Consider the following 13106-nt stretch of genomic DNA (forward strand, 5'->3'; position numbering starts at 1 on the left):
GTACGGGCTGCCCGGAGACAGCCAGGCAGCAAGCGTTCGCTCCTGGCAACGGCCGCCGCCCGTGGTCTTGCAAAATCATTCAGGAGCTCCTTAAGCCCTTTGCTTACCGCAGGGCGGGGTCAAAATTTGGGAAAAAGCGGCGGAATTAAGTCACCGCCTCTGCTGTAGCGTCATGTATAAGGTCATGGCTGCTTATACATGTCCCGCTTGCCCCGGGGAGGGGGGCGAAACGTGAGCCAGGCCTCTCCCCCGGAAGGGTTCCTCGAAGGGCAGCTTCCCGAGGAGTAACGGCGGCCGAGGAATTCAAAACTTGATTTGGAGGGGGAAGAGGGGCAGGGGAGAAGAAAAGAAAGGGCACGGCAGAAAAAGCGCTTTCTTTCCAGATGCAGCGGCAGCAGACTCTCAGAGACGTTACTCTCCTGGCTCCACCAAGGTCTGCCCGTATTTCGGCTGCAAACAGGCCGGGAACTGCGATCTCGGCCCCGCCGGCACCCTGACACCACGAAGGGCAAAATGAGAGGGAAGGAGGGCTTAAGCTCGGTAAACCCGGCTTAGTGCGGTGCAGCAGAAGCACAAGCCTTCCTGCCGGCCATGACCATGCTGCTATTGGAGTTCTGGCAATGAACAGTGCAGAGAAAGGAGAAAGTGCATCAGAAAATTTACAGTTAAGCTCTCATTTTTCAACAAAAGAGTTAACAATGTTCGTGCTTTAAGTCACTCATGCATCGCTGCCGTCAACTCCATTCCAGAAGGAAACGGGAATGGCAGGGGCTTTGCTACCGCTTTTACATGCACACACATACAGGACTCCTTCCCCCCCCCCCCCAGCCCCCTGTAGGATACACTCCAAAAAATTGAAGCACTCAAAAGTCCCTTCCCCGATTGAAGTATTGTGCTGGTTCCACACTAGCCTTACTTTTCATTTTCTTTGCTATCAATCTCTTTTTTTTGGGTTTTTTTTGGTTTGGTTTGCTTTTTTTCTTCCCCCAATTCATTTAAAATCGTTTTTGGAGAAAATCCATTTGGCTGTAGTTCATGCCCATGCATTTCTAGTCATTCACAGGCATGCTCACTCCCATCGGACATTGGTAAGAACAAATGGCCAACATACAGAAACACCTGGTATACTCCATACACACTCCAGCAACACAAGCGTGGAAAGAAATCCCCGAGTCTTCACGGGAAAAGCACCCCACGGGGGCAAGCGCAGGGGAGTTCAGTGCAAAGCGGCTGGGTTTTAAGGCAGGAAAGTATGTGGCAGCTCATGTGGCTGGGATTGCTTGTCATTTCAGCTGTCAGCCTCCTCGCAGCAGCAGTCCTCCCCCACAGAGGCGGAAATAGGCAGAGGTCCTCCCCGAGTTAAAAACGTGCTTTTGATGGCTTTCCCCAATACAGGAGAAAACGACGAAAGCCATCGGGAACTGCATTAAAGAAACGGGCCGAGGGCTGCAAGGCTGCGCGTCCCCTTCCGCGTCACCCGCCCCGCGGCTCTGCCTTCGGCGACGATGCCGAGCCTTCCCGGCTTGCCTTCACGCCCGAGAGGAACGCGAGCTGCGCCTCAGAAAGGCCTCGCCGAGACATCTAGAAATGACCGCAGAAGTCACGCTGGTGTCAGGGCGGCCCCATCTTTCCCAAATTTAGGGAACAACATCTGCACCTGCGCGCTTCTAGGGTTGCCCGAGAAAACCAGAAAAAACATTGTGCCATTTGCTGATAAGGCAGGCCCCTGCTCTTCTGCCTGAACGCACCTACCTTTTCTCAGCGAATTCTAGCGCTGAAGGCAGAGTATCTCGGCCGAATTGGAGTAGGGCCGAAGAGCCTGTGCTGACCGCTCTCCCTACGCTCTGCCTCCGAGCGCTGCTAAAGCGGGACACCCTGCAACGGCACCCGCACGGTACGAAGCACTCGCTACGACCGGAATGACGGGGCTGGAGACTAAGAGGGGGGCGGACTCTGGCTTCCTTTCGGGCTGAGCCCCGGGTCCCTCCCGACTGCTCTCAGACACTTCTAAGCAAGCGAAGCGCCGGGCTGGTACTTCAAAGGAGCAGTCGGACCCTTACCACCTGAGTGAGCGCAACCGAGCAGGCCTGCAGGTAATTAAACTGTGCTACCATCTTCAGAGTCAGCTCTTCCAGGCTTTCCCCGTGGCTTAACGATCGGGTGATTAACGTTCTGCCTTCACCCGACTTTCCCGAGTGTTAGCGTAGTGCCGGATGAGACGTCACTTGGACTTTTATTGCCTTGCCGTGACTTCCACTGCAGTAGCCACAAAACTACCGATGTCGAATCCTGACCCTAAACACGCACAGGGAAGATCGGCAACGTATAGAAAACGGAAGTACGCCTGAAGGCTTCCAGTTCTTCCGTCGAGAGGGAAAACGCATCCAAGTAGGCAAGTTATTCGGGACGAGAACTGCAGGTCCCTCCACTTGATACCAGGGCATCCCTACTTAACCATCGCTTGCCTCAGTCCTCCCTCTACCACCGCCCGAGATACGCCTCGTGGGGCGCAGGCGGGACGAAGAGGCTGTTCTGCATTACAGAACTCTGTCAATAAACGAAGCAGTCGATTTATCGGAGTTAAAAGCGACTAAAATAGCAAACCCAAACATGGATTAGCCTTAATTAAAACTGTCAGAGGGTTTTGGTTCTTTAGCTGAAAAGCGAGCTCGTGCCAAAAACCGGTACGCTCAACTTCCAGTCTGAAGTGACTGTTTAGGCTCGCTTTGAAAATGTAGGAAGCTAAGGAAGCTGTCAAGCTGTTAGCTAGACTGCCTTGAGCAGATGAGGAGGGTTAGTTTGCTAGACTGCTACGCTGATAGGGAAAAGTGTTGCTATTTGTTTTCCAAATCTCCTTCTGCGGTGTAATAACGCAAACCGCACTGCTGACCTCCGAGGCGAGCGCTCCTCTGCGGGGCATCCCCCGAATACCAAACGCTGCCCCATGCCGGCGGACCCGCCGGACGCGCTGTCTTATAAACCCAAAATGAAAGAAAAACGGTCAAGGTTTCAAGCACCTCTTAAAAAATTCAATTTGAGTGCCCGTTTCTTTCTTTTTCATGCGTGAAGTGATTACCCCAGTAGTCGATACGAGTGGAGAATCACCCGCTTCCTCGGCACTGCTCGTACTCGTAATGCCGTTTCCACGGGGCTTGGGGGATCGGTGCTTGCCTGGCACTGGAACAACTGGCTGCGAAGCTCACAACAGAAATGACAAGACCAGACAGACTTTCCAGCCTTAAAAACTATGTTATGTTTATGAGATCGGTCCACCTGAAACACGGTTTTCCCTTGAAGACTACATTTCCCTTTTTTGCTTCCCCTTCCCAGGCTTGTCTTGCCACTCAGCAGCGCTGAGAAATAAGATAAACAGGAATGTGATACCAACCGTGAACTGCCGGTTCTGTCGTCGCCGTTGTGTCTACACACGGGAACAGAGGATTGGAGGAAGGGAAGAAACAGGAGGAACGGCATGCAAAAAAAGGGAAAATGGAAAAAATGGAACAGATAATATATGAGCAAGCTTTCAAAGAACATTGCGTGACAAGCAATAATAAAATGAAAGGCAAAAAGCATTTGAAGTGAGTTGCACTGTTTAGAAGACATGCCTCCAGTTCAAAAGCTATGAGCCTGAGGAAAACAGTAAATTTGTCTTTTTCCAGGACCTTGCCAGAACAATTACTGGTGGCTGCAAAGCCAGGGGAACAGGAGACGGGGGAGAACACCAACGCTTTACTTGCTAAGGACCAAAACAGAAGCTCCAGACCAGGGCAAAGAGCCGACACTTGGAAAAGAGTTTTTACGCATTCAAACATTGCCTGCACCAAAGCGCTAGGGGCCAGGGCCTGACCCGCTCCCACCTCTTCTCCTCCTTCGGCCAGCGCAGGGAACCTCCAAGCACGGCAGCACACGGCACGGCCTCTGAACCCAGGCCGTTTCAGAGGGGGCAAGCCAATGCTAAAAAAAAGAAGAGACTCCTAGAAATCACACGTCTCGTTCTGAAGGTGCGAGTGGCCCCTCTGCCCCAGCCACACCGAGCCACGCGCCTGTAAGATGCGTGGCCTTTTCCACGTAAAAAACATTGTTCGAGAATGGGCAAATGCAGGTAGACGTTACCAGTCCCTCCATCGCAACACTTAACTGGTTAACAGGTACTGGTGATTAAAAAATACTGGAGTTTTTTGGGTCGTTAGTCTGAAGCTAACTTTACCCCGTGTGCATTACGTGCCACGGGAAACCTGCTGGGAGTTGCCGCCTTGCCAACGGAGAGATTCTTCACAGGTGCTGGGCACAGGCGGCTTTAAAGACCGAACCAAATTTGCAGGCTTCTCCCGACAGCGTCCTGTGTTATTTCCTCTACACCAATAGGCCGAAAGGATATTTAGTCGCATTATCCAAAGCACCGGCTTTTCCCGTTAACTGAAACTCATTTGCTTTTCATCCGGCTCTACGCCGCCTCCTCTTGTTCCTGCGATGTCGGTTGCTTGCTTTAGCGGGCTGGCTCCTCGCAACAGAGCCGTACCTCCGCCGATCCCTACGGATACCCTCGGGCCGACCGCAAGGCCTAGGCGCGGCCATTCACGGCGAAGACGGGGTTTCGCGCAGCTCCCCTCGGTTCGATGCAGGCAATGTTTAAATGAATAAAATCGTATGAGTAAGTGTGGAGACGCGCTCTGCTGCGTGCTTCCGCAAAGCGGCCCGGAGCTCGCGTTTTGTAGCAACAACAGACAATTCACATTGGCGTCTCCCCTCGTGAACAGGCTGTCCGGAGAACCCCAGGACGGGTGGTCCTCCTGCACATTCAGAGGCAGCAGTGGAAAAAGGAGGACCCGTTCCTTTGCAATTTAGCTGGGGACAGCCCAGGTCTGAATTTCTGAAGCACCAGCGAAGACAAGAATCATACAAGGAATACACAATACTTACAGGTACAAGGTCTACATGCTTTAATTATGAAAGCAAAACAAATAAACCCTGCACAATTTAACAAACTGCACCAAGATTTGCATAACAGATTATCGAGCCGTCATGAGCCTGTTTCCACTCACTGCCAGCATATACTGTTCTCATCTTGGCAATCAAATCTAACGCACGCTTAAAGACGCTAGCACTTGTTCTCCTGCTGGGAGCTCTGGTGGAGGCTGCAAGGGAAGCCTTCCGAAGCAAAAAGGAGAACAAGAGCGGGGCTTTTCTTTGTTTTCGGGTGGCAATCCCCAAACGATGCCTCGCTTTAACCAAGCACAGGGTGAAGGGGAAAATGGTGGTGAAGGTGGGGGGAAAGCCGTTGTTTAGAAAGGATTGTAAAACTGAGTATTAATTCCTGAGATAGCATCTTGGCATCTATAAATAGTCTCAATTTACTGTCTTCCTGAAATAAAAAAATGTTACGTCAGCTTTTACGCTAAATAGAGAATCTGCTGAAAGCAAACTTGTATTCACGTGCTGGAAGAGATATTAGTCAAGGAACAGTGCGAACTGGACAGTGCATCTCGCTTCCCCGTCTGGGGACAGAGACCAACAGGTTACAAAAAATAAAAGTTCTCAAGCGGTTGTAAGTGCGAACAAATATCCAAGTCAAACAACATGTTGGCTGCGGCTGGAATGACAAAGTTATGATTAGCAAATGGTTTGGATGGTTGCAATAGGAAACACAGACCGGTTAAAGTTTAGAATGGGCTTTCGGGAAGTCCTTTTCAATCCCAGAGTCTTCTTCGAGAAGAAGGATGGTACACACACAGTGCTCCGAAGAGGAATAATCTCATGTTAAAGTAAAGCAAAGAATGCCCCCCCGACACAGGCACACTACCACAGCGGTTGCACGGCAAAGGAGAGAAAAACTGTCACCGTTGCTTTGGTATGAAACTAATGAACGCGTGTAGAACTGCGCGCGTACCACACCCCACCCCTGTCCTGCCTTACGTAGGAAGGAACATCCCCGGCCCTGCAATGCTGCTGCTAAGACGACCTATAATTGTAAGACGGGCCGGCTAACTTTAAACCTGCTTTCCTGAATTCCAGGCACGTGCCCTTGACTTCTACTTCACTTTCAAGAACAGCCATGTTTATATGCCAGACCAGACATACGGCACCCCAGAGATTAGGCTCCTGCCCCGCATCCTAGAAGAAAAATCATCTCTTCTCCTCAAATACGGACCAACAAGAAAGTCCTTGACACGGTTCTGACTTAACGAAGGTTGAACGAAGCCAACGGAAGGCTTTGCCATCACCAAAAAGCACCGTTCTGGTCCTGAGCCGTAGGTGTGAAGGGCAGTCACACAATCGCACGAAGCTGGTGCTCATCGTTTGAAATGACAAGTTGGTGCTGGAAAAAGGGCTGTTTTACAAGATGCGGCAGAGCAGAGGTCGTAGAAAGCACGTCAACAGAGAGGTACTTTCCATCTTAAGATAAAGGCTTCTCTTCCCCGTTCGAATCGGTCAGACAACAAAATTTGCTGTGGGGGGAGAAGTAAAACAACGCAATGGTCTTTCAAAATCTACGTGTACGTGAATTCACCGGAGGACTGGTTTATAATTAAAGAAGGTATCCAAGAAAGGAACCGTCGGCCTCTATCAAGCTGCACATTTTGCTTAATCGCGATTTCTTTTTAGCGCTGCTCACAAGAAGAGAGTTCAGCGCGGCCAGCTCTCGAATGAAGACACTAACACACATCGTCTTGCGATGCAGATGGTGTTATCTGCCAGCTAAGAAAAGTCGGACGACACCCAAGTTTTAGGCACTCAGCACTTCATTAGGTAGCTACGCAAGCGTGCGCGCACACACACAGATGTATATACACACACACATATTCATACAATTACCGCATGAAGGCATCTGGGCAACATTCACTTGAGTTGCGAGCTCCGACGCTAAGCCTCCTCATTTTTTCCAGTGGATTCTCTCCAGCCTCAAACTGTTTGCGGAGTGTGACAGACTGGGCCCTTTAAACTCGTCCGTAATTAGTCCACAGCCTCAAACAGAACGAGCACGATGGAGGAATATTAAAACCCCAGCAGCAAAATTCAATTCACCAACTTGAACGCTTGAGCTGCAGTGCTGCAGCCTTACAGGAGCACGTGATACGCTGGAGCTTAAAAACACGCAGCTATTGTAAAGAGAATCACAACAGCACATCATCAAAATAATGGCAAAATACACTTTTTTTTTTTTAAATTTAAAGAGGCATTAGCAAGTGTAGATATCCATTCAATATATTGCTTTTTAAACTCCTTTCTGAACTGAAAACAAAAGCCAATCTGATCACTGACCTGCAGAGCTCTTATTCTTCCTGATTTTCCAGGCTACTTCACATTTTCTGACCAGGGCGAGCATGAATTCCTTCACGTCGCTGTTTTCACAGCAGCCTTAGGGACCAGCGTGCAGTTCTACAAACGGGATTTCTGCTTTGTTTCAGGCCCTTAGGGCTAGCAAAAAGCCCCACAAAAATGCCCGTAATTCCCTCCCCCCCCGCCCCGAACAAACACCTGCGGGACCTGCTAAGGTCCCATTTCAGAGACGTCACATTTCAGTAACGTCACGGGAGAGCGGTCCGAGGGGCAAAGGGGCTCGAAAAACCCAGAGTGCAAAAGCACAGCAATCCCCTCCCTCGCTAGCTGCTCCTCAGAAGGCCGGATGAAAACGCACTTTGCATTATGACTCTCCATGATGATCCTCCGTAAAGCGATTCCAGCTTGCGCCGAAAGCTTTTGTGTACGGGCATGTTGCGATGCACCCCAGAGACAGTTTGATTTGCGGACCAGATGTTTTGCAAAAATAATCACAATCTGTATGGGAGTTGCGTGTGACAAGAAGAAAAACATTCCGGAATTAGCGCTGCGGCTCCGGCTATGCCTTTTCATCGTTTTCCATCAAGACCTGCGAGGACTTTGTTTTTATTTAAATCCCAACCTTGTGAACACCGTACCTGCCCACAGTTTCACGCGGAAGCCAACAACATGCCGTGCAGGCAGGGGTGTTCGCTCCCACCACCCTCCGCTGAAGCCGAAAAGACCGCGGGTTCGGACGGTGGCCCGCCACGCTGCCAGGCGTCGTACAAGCCCCGCGCAAGCCCTGACCTCTTCGGTGCTCTACCCGCAGCCAGCCCGCGTCGCCCGAGGGGGGACGGGTCCTCTGCCCAGCTCCCTCTGCCCTCGCTCTCCTAAACATACGCGTTTTCTGCCCAACGGAACGATGGTTTCTGCTAACGCTGGGTCACTGCCGGTAAGACCAGACGTGACAGCACCCTGTCTGCTACTGACTGGACGCGGTACGGAAAGACTGAATTGTATTTCATTTTCTGTTCCTTAACAGGCCTGTCAGCTACTCTCCCTTCCTTTAACGTGGTCACATCCTGGATGAAAATGTCAGAGGAGTGCAGTATCACCTTTAAATTAAGTTGACATTTTACCAGGGACAGGCAGAGGCTTCAGCGGGAAGCAGAAGTTACATTACAAATAATTTGGGGGAAGAAATCACCGGGCTGAGCCCCTGCGCGGTGGCACCAAGCACCTGGACACGCCGCAAGCTGGCAGCAAACCCGGAGTGCCCGGCCGCTCCTGCCGACCCGCCCGTCGCCCCGTTCTCGCTGCGTGGGCATCTCCGAAGGGCCGCTTGGAAAAGCGGGGAGAGGAAGCTGTAGGAGAGCCGGGACCGGCGGGCTGGAGCCGACCCCCCCCGTGCTTGATTTGACTGGGGAACAAGCGCATTTCCTATCTATGATTAAATTCCACGTGAACGCCAGCACCAGCAGCAGCAACACGCGCAAGCAACCATACCCGCTTAGAGGCAAAGCCTGCGGTTCTGCTGGTACATATGTACTTTTGTAATCGCCACGCTGCCTCCTTACCTCCCACAAGCCTACCGCAAGGTAATTGGAGCAAAGAATGACTTCTCTTGCATTCTTCCCCGCCCACTGCCTTTTCGGATTACTGTTGGAATAAACCCCATGCAACTGTAGGTTTTCACACAACCGGCTGCAATGAGAGAAAAACAGACTTCTACCGAGGATAAAAATCATCATTTTCCTCATTTTGAGGAAGTTCTCTGGCACGTGAGTTCACGCTTTGAAAACCTGCTACGCTATTTCTTCTCAAAGACTTCCGATTTCCATGCGGTATGATGTCTTAGGTAGCCAAGATGACACAAAAAATGTGGGTTTTCAACGGCGCGCCCAGAGCTGGCATGTAGCCAGCCTTTGCCAAGCAGACGCAAAGCCCTCTGCCCTCGTCCAGCACCACACACCCCCCCACCGTATACTCTACGGGATCCGTGGCGTTTAAAATGCGGTCCGAAATGGCAGTAAAGAGAGGCCACAGTGGAATCTGACTAGATGACCTTTAGAGGTCCCTTCCAACCCAAAGCGTTCTACCATTCTATGATAGTCTGCCGGCTTGCCATTAATACTCTTGCAAGATGGACGGTGGGGGCTTTGCAGAATCAGCAGCCTCCACCGCAAGGCTTGAAATCCCGGTAACGTGCACGCGTGTCGCACCCCCAGGTCTCCACCGAAACTGTTGCCAAGACACCTGCGTGATCCATCTGCAGAGAAAGTGTGATAAATGCAAATTTGCACGTACCAATAGTACTGCAGATCCCGGGGTGCGGAGGTGTATGTGCTAAGCAAGACCAGAAGGCAGCAAAATGACGCTTGAAAAGGCAGGCTAAGACGCTCCGCTCTGCACTGTGCCCAAAGATGAGGGCTTTGCTATTATTAAGAACCTTTATCTCCCAGGAAACAACAGCTGTCCAAAACCAGTATTTCAAGGAACGACTCTAGGGGTAATTCAAATTATGCAGTTTGCTCTGCTGTATCGTATTGTACATCTTAATGAACAAAGCCACAAGGACAATTTGAACTGATAAAAAAGGGCTTGCCAGCGATAACAGCTGAAACACCAAAGGATGGTCGGAATATCAATGCAGTTGGAGGATATACGAAAAAGATCAAACTGTCACGCAGCAAATCTTTTCAAGCACCTACACTGAAGCAAAGCAACAGCGACAGAGGAAAAGCTTTAAAGGTCGTGCCGCTTTGGAAACTTTACCACTGCTCAGCTTTTCCTTCTCCTGGAAAAAAGCAGCAGGTTAGCTTTTCAGAGATCTTCCCCCAAAACCTCCCTGCCGTAACACCGCTTTATCGGCTCAGCGTGCCTTTGTAGGTCAAGCCTACAGCAGCGGCGATACAGGATTTGGATGTGTCAAGCAAGAGGGGCCGACAAAGGGACCCTTCGCCCCAGGCACGGGCTTCGGTGGGTTTGGAGAGGGACTGGGAGCACACTGCACCCCGCCAGCGTGGGGGGCAAGGGCCACGCTCCGTCATACGCCTGCACTTCCATTACCTGTCCTCTCCCATTTGCTGTACCTACTGCTCTGGCTCGTATTTGCTGAGCGGCGTCTATCGTCGCCCAAAAGATAAACTCTTTGGGACAGGGTTGCATTTCCACGTCATGTCCGACTACATTTAGAGTAGAAATGCTGCATGTAAGCAAGTAAAAAAGAGGTCTGTCATCAGAACCTGCACACAAGGAGCAACCTACCACGCACGCGGGGCAGCAAACGCAGCCCTTTGAGATTGCTCTGTCGGATAGCTTTAGTAGGGGAAAATGAATCCAGAACAGGTTATCTCCAGTAACTCAGAAGGACTGCTGCCGAGGATACCATTTCCTACGGGCAGCTACTAAAGATGACAGCACACCTACAGCACGGGCTTTGGACAGAGAAACTGCTTCAGCGCGGGGGTCTCTTCCCTTTTTAAAACTTTTTTAAAATTAAAACAAGACAGTTGTTTTTCAGGACTAGTCTGTGGTTTCAGGGGACACGAACTAGGCCAGTATTATACAAGAAACAGGGGCAAAAAGGCAAAATAAAATAGATTTCGGGTCCCCCTCATCCTAAGGAACGGTTTTCGACCCAGCTGGCTGGCAGACGACTCGCACCCAGCCTGCCGGCGAAGACAAGAAACTCCCTGTCTGCTACCAAAGCACTTCTGTCACACTAGAAGAGCACTTCAGGGTTTTGGTGATGATGGGAATGAAGGTATCAATTGTCTCTTGAGGCTTTAAAAAGTGTTTCAACACTACTATGCTGTGTAATTCTAGAGATTATGTTAATTCAACCTAATTTCTACCCAGCTACAAAGTCCCTTAACTATTGAAGAGCAAAAGTCTCTGCAGCTTCATACTGCCTGGTTGCTGGCTGGAAAACATACACGTGCACGTTTCTGCACAAAGGAGGGAGGCGAAGCCTCAGCTGTTCTTTCTGGGAGAAGCACGCTCAACTTGTGGGCAGGAGACGTGAAGACGCACGTCAAGAAGATTCAGCGTTAGATCGGTGTTGGGGAAGAGTATAAAAATGTCTCTTATCGGCATTAATTAATCTTCTTCCTACATAATCGTGAGCAGTAACTGCTGGAATCAGCAACCAATGTTACATTTTCGTGACATTTCTAGCCTCTTCAGCAATTCAAAGCCAATAGAGAAAGGCGTCAAGGAGGCGATGGAGCCCCCCCCCCGGGGTTTTGCCAACAGAATGTCAGCCGGCTTCGAGTTTTAGACCCTCCGTCGTTGACAACAAAGGTGCGAGAAAAAAGTAGGACAGCCAAGCGCTCCTGATCCCGAGGTACTTCTGCTAGGCTGATAAAAAAGCAACCCACAGTCCTGCTTGCAAAGGAAATAAAGAGCTGCCGGTCAATGCATCTTTTGCGTGCGTCTCATCATTTCCCAACGCAGTTGCGGCTCACCGTAGAGCAGCACCCTCACAAAGGGCAGCGCCGATCCCCAGGGCAACGGTTTAGCTCTGATGGAAGGTTACTGGGGAGAAACGGCTGGGAAAACGTCGCGGCAGGAGGTCCTCCCTTCCTGGAAGACCATCGTCCCTTCGTCTCCATGTTCAAAGCAAACCTGTAGGAGGACTTCAAGAGTGATTCTCACGGCTGGAGACACGGACTCACGAAGCGCCACCCGGCTGTAGCCGTGAGGGTGCTGAGCAGCTCCTGGGCGTCACCGACTCATCAGCGAGGCAGAAACCCTGCTGGGGCCACTACCAAACCCGGGCCACCCAACAGCAGCAGCTAGCCCATAGCTACCCTTGAAATCAGCTCGGACAGGAGACTTGCTGACAGCCGTTTCTGACTTCAAGAACCACCCACCTCCCCCTTCTTATTTTTACTGTGAAAAAGCTAGAAGGCGGCTTGTGGAGGAGAGCCTAGAAGCCCAGCGGCTACAGAAAATTCACAAACAAGTTGCAACGCTCGCAGCGGAAGAGCAAACAACAAAACCGCTGTTTGTTATGAACGGCCACTACTTCGGAGCCTGAAATGGCAGGGCGCACGTGCGCGCGCTTTGGAAGCCGGTCCTGGGGCGATCCCTAAGATGACAGGCGGATAACAATCCAGTTCCCGGGAAAAGGACAGTCACGAACGTTAGCAGGCACCGACATAAACGTAATGGGGTCGATCAAGCATCGAGACAAATTCTTCCTTTTGGCATTCCAAAATTCACTGAAAGCATTAGCACATTACCGTAGAAGAAAAGAAAACTGCATGCATGTTCATTTACCCCGAGACACACGGGACCGGGTCGCTCTGCAAACGGCTCTTAAGGAGACTTTAATAAAGTTTGAAACCTACTCTGAAATGAAAACTGGTTAAGTTAAGAAATTAAAAACAGAATTGAAACAAAAGCGACCAAATTGCAAAACGGGAAAGCGTTCGCTGTGGAGTGGCTCAAAAGCATCCACTTGGGTGCCTGGAGTTCGGTTCTATTGATAACCACCTGGAGGGAGGAAGACGGAGAATGGCAAGGTCTGGACAAGACGATGGTGGGTGGCAGACGGTGCGCGCACAGCGCGCGTTAAGGCACGGTGGAAGAAAGCCTTCGATCGCTTGTCCGTGCCAGCGGAGTCTGACTCGGTTGCAAAAACCTCAGAAGGAAAGAAGCCACGAAACACCCTGAGCAGGACAGTTAAGAGTCAGCTGAGCAACATCGTAAAAGCAAATAAAACGTGAAGGCGTTTACACAGGGGATGGTTTACAGCAACAGTAAACATCATTATGCCATTAGCTATTCAGTGCTCCATTCTCACCTTCCGTTTGTCACCTCTGCCTCGGGGGGAG

The 13106-nt window shown here is 50.7% G+C and overlaps 1 protein-coding gene across 1 annotated transcript in view; it reads right to left on the reverse strand.

Moving 5' to 3' along the window:
• The window catches only part of CADM1 (cell adhesion molecule 1), a 168657-nt gene that overhangs the window by 14249 nt on the left and 141302 nt on the right, over positions 1 to 13106 (reverse strand). Inside the window, exon 9 of the mRNA XM_009323555.1 lies at positions 3389 to 3421. Coding sequence (XP_009321830.1) covers positions 3389 to 3421 — 33 coding nt within the window. The remainder of the gene's footprint in view (positions 1 to 3388; positions 3422 to 13106) is intronic.

Source organism: Pygoscelis adeliae, unplaced genomic scaffold (genome assembly GCF_000699105.1).
Source record: "Pygoscelis adeliae isolate BGI_AS28 unplaced genomic scaffold, ASM69910v1 Scaffold275, whole genome shotgun sequence".
Classification (NCBI taxonomy): Eukaryota; Metazoa; Chordata; class Aves; order Sphenisciformes; family Spheniscidae; genus Pygoscelis; species Pygoscelis adeliae.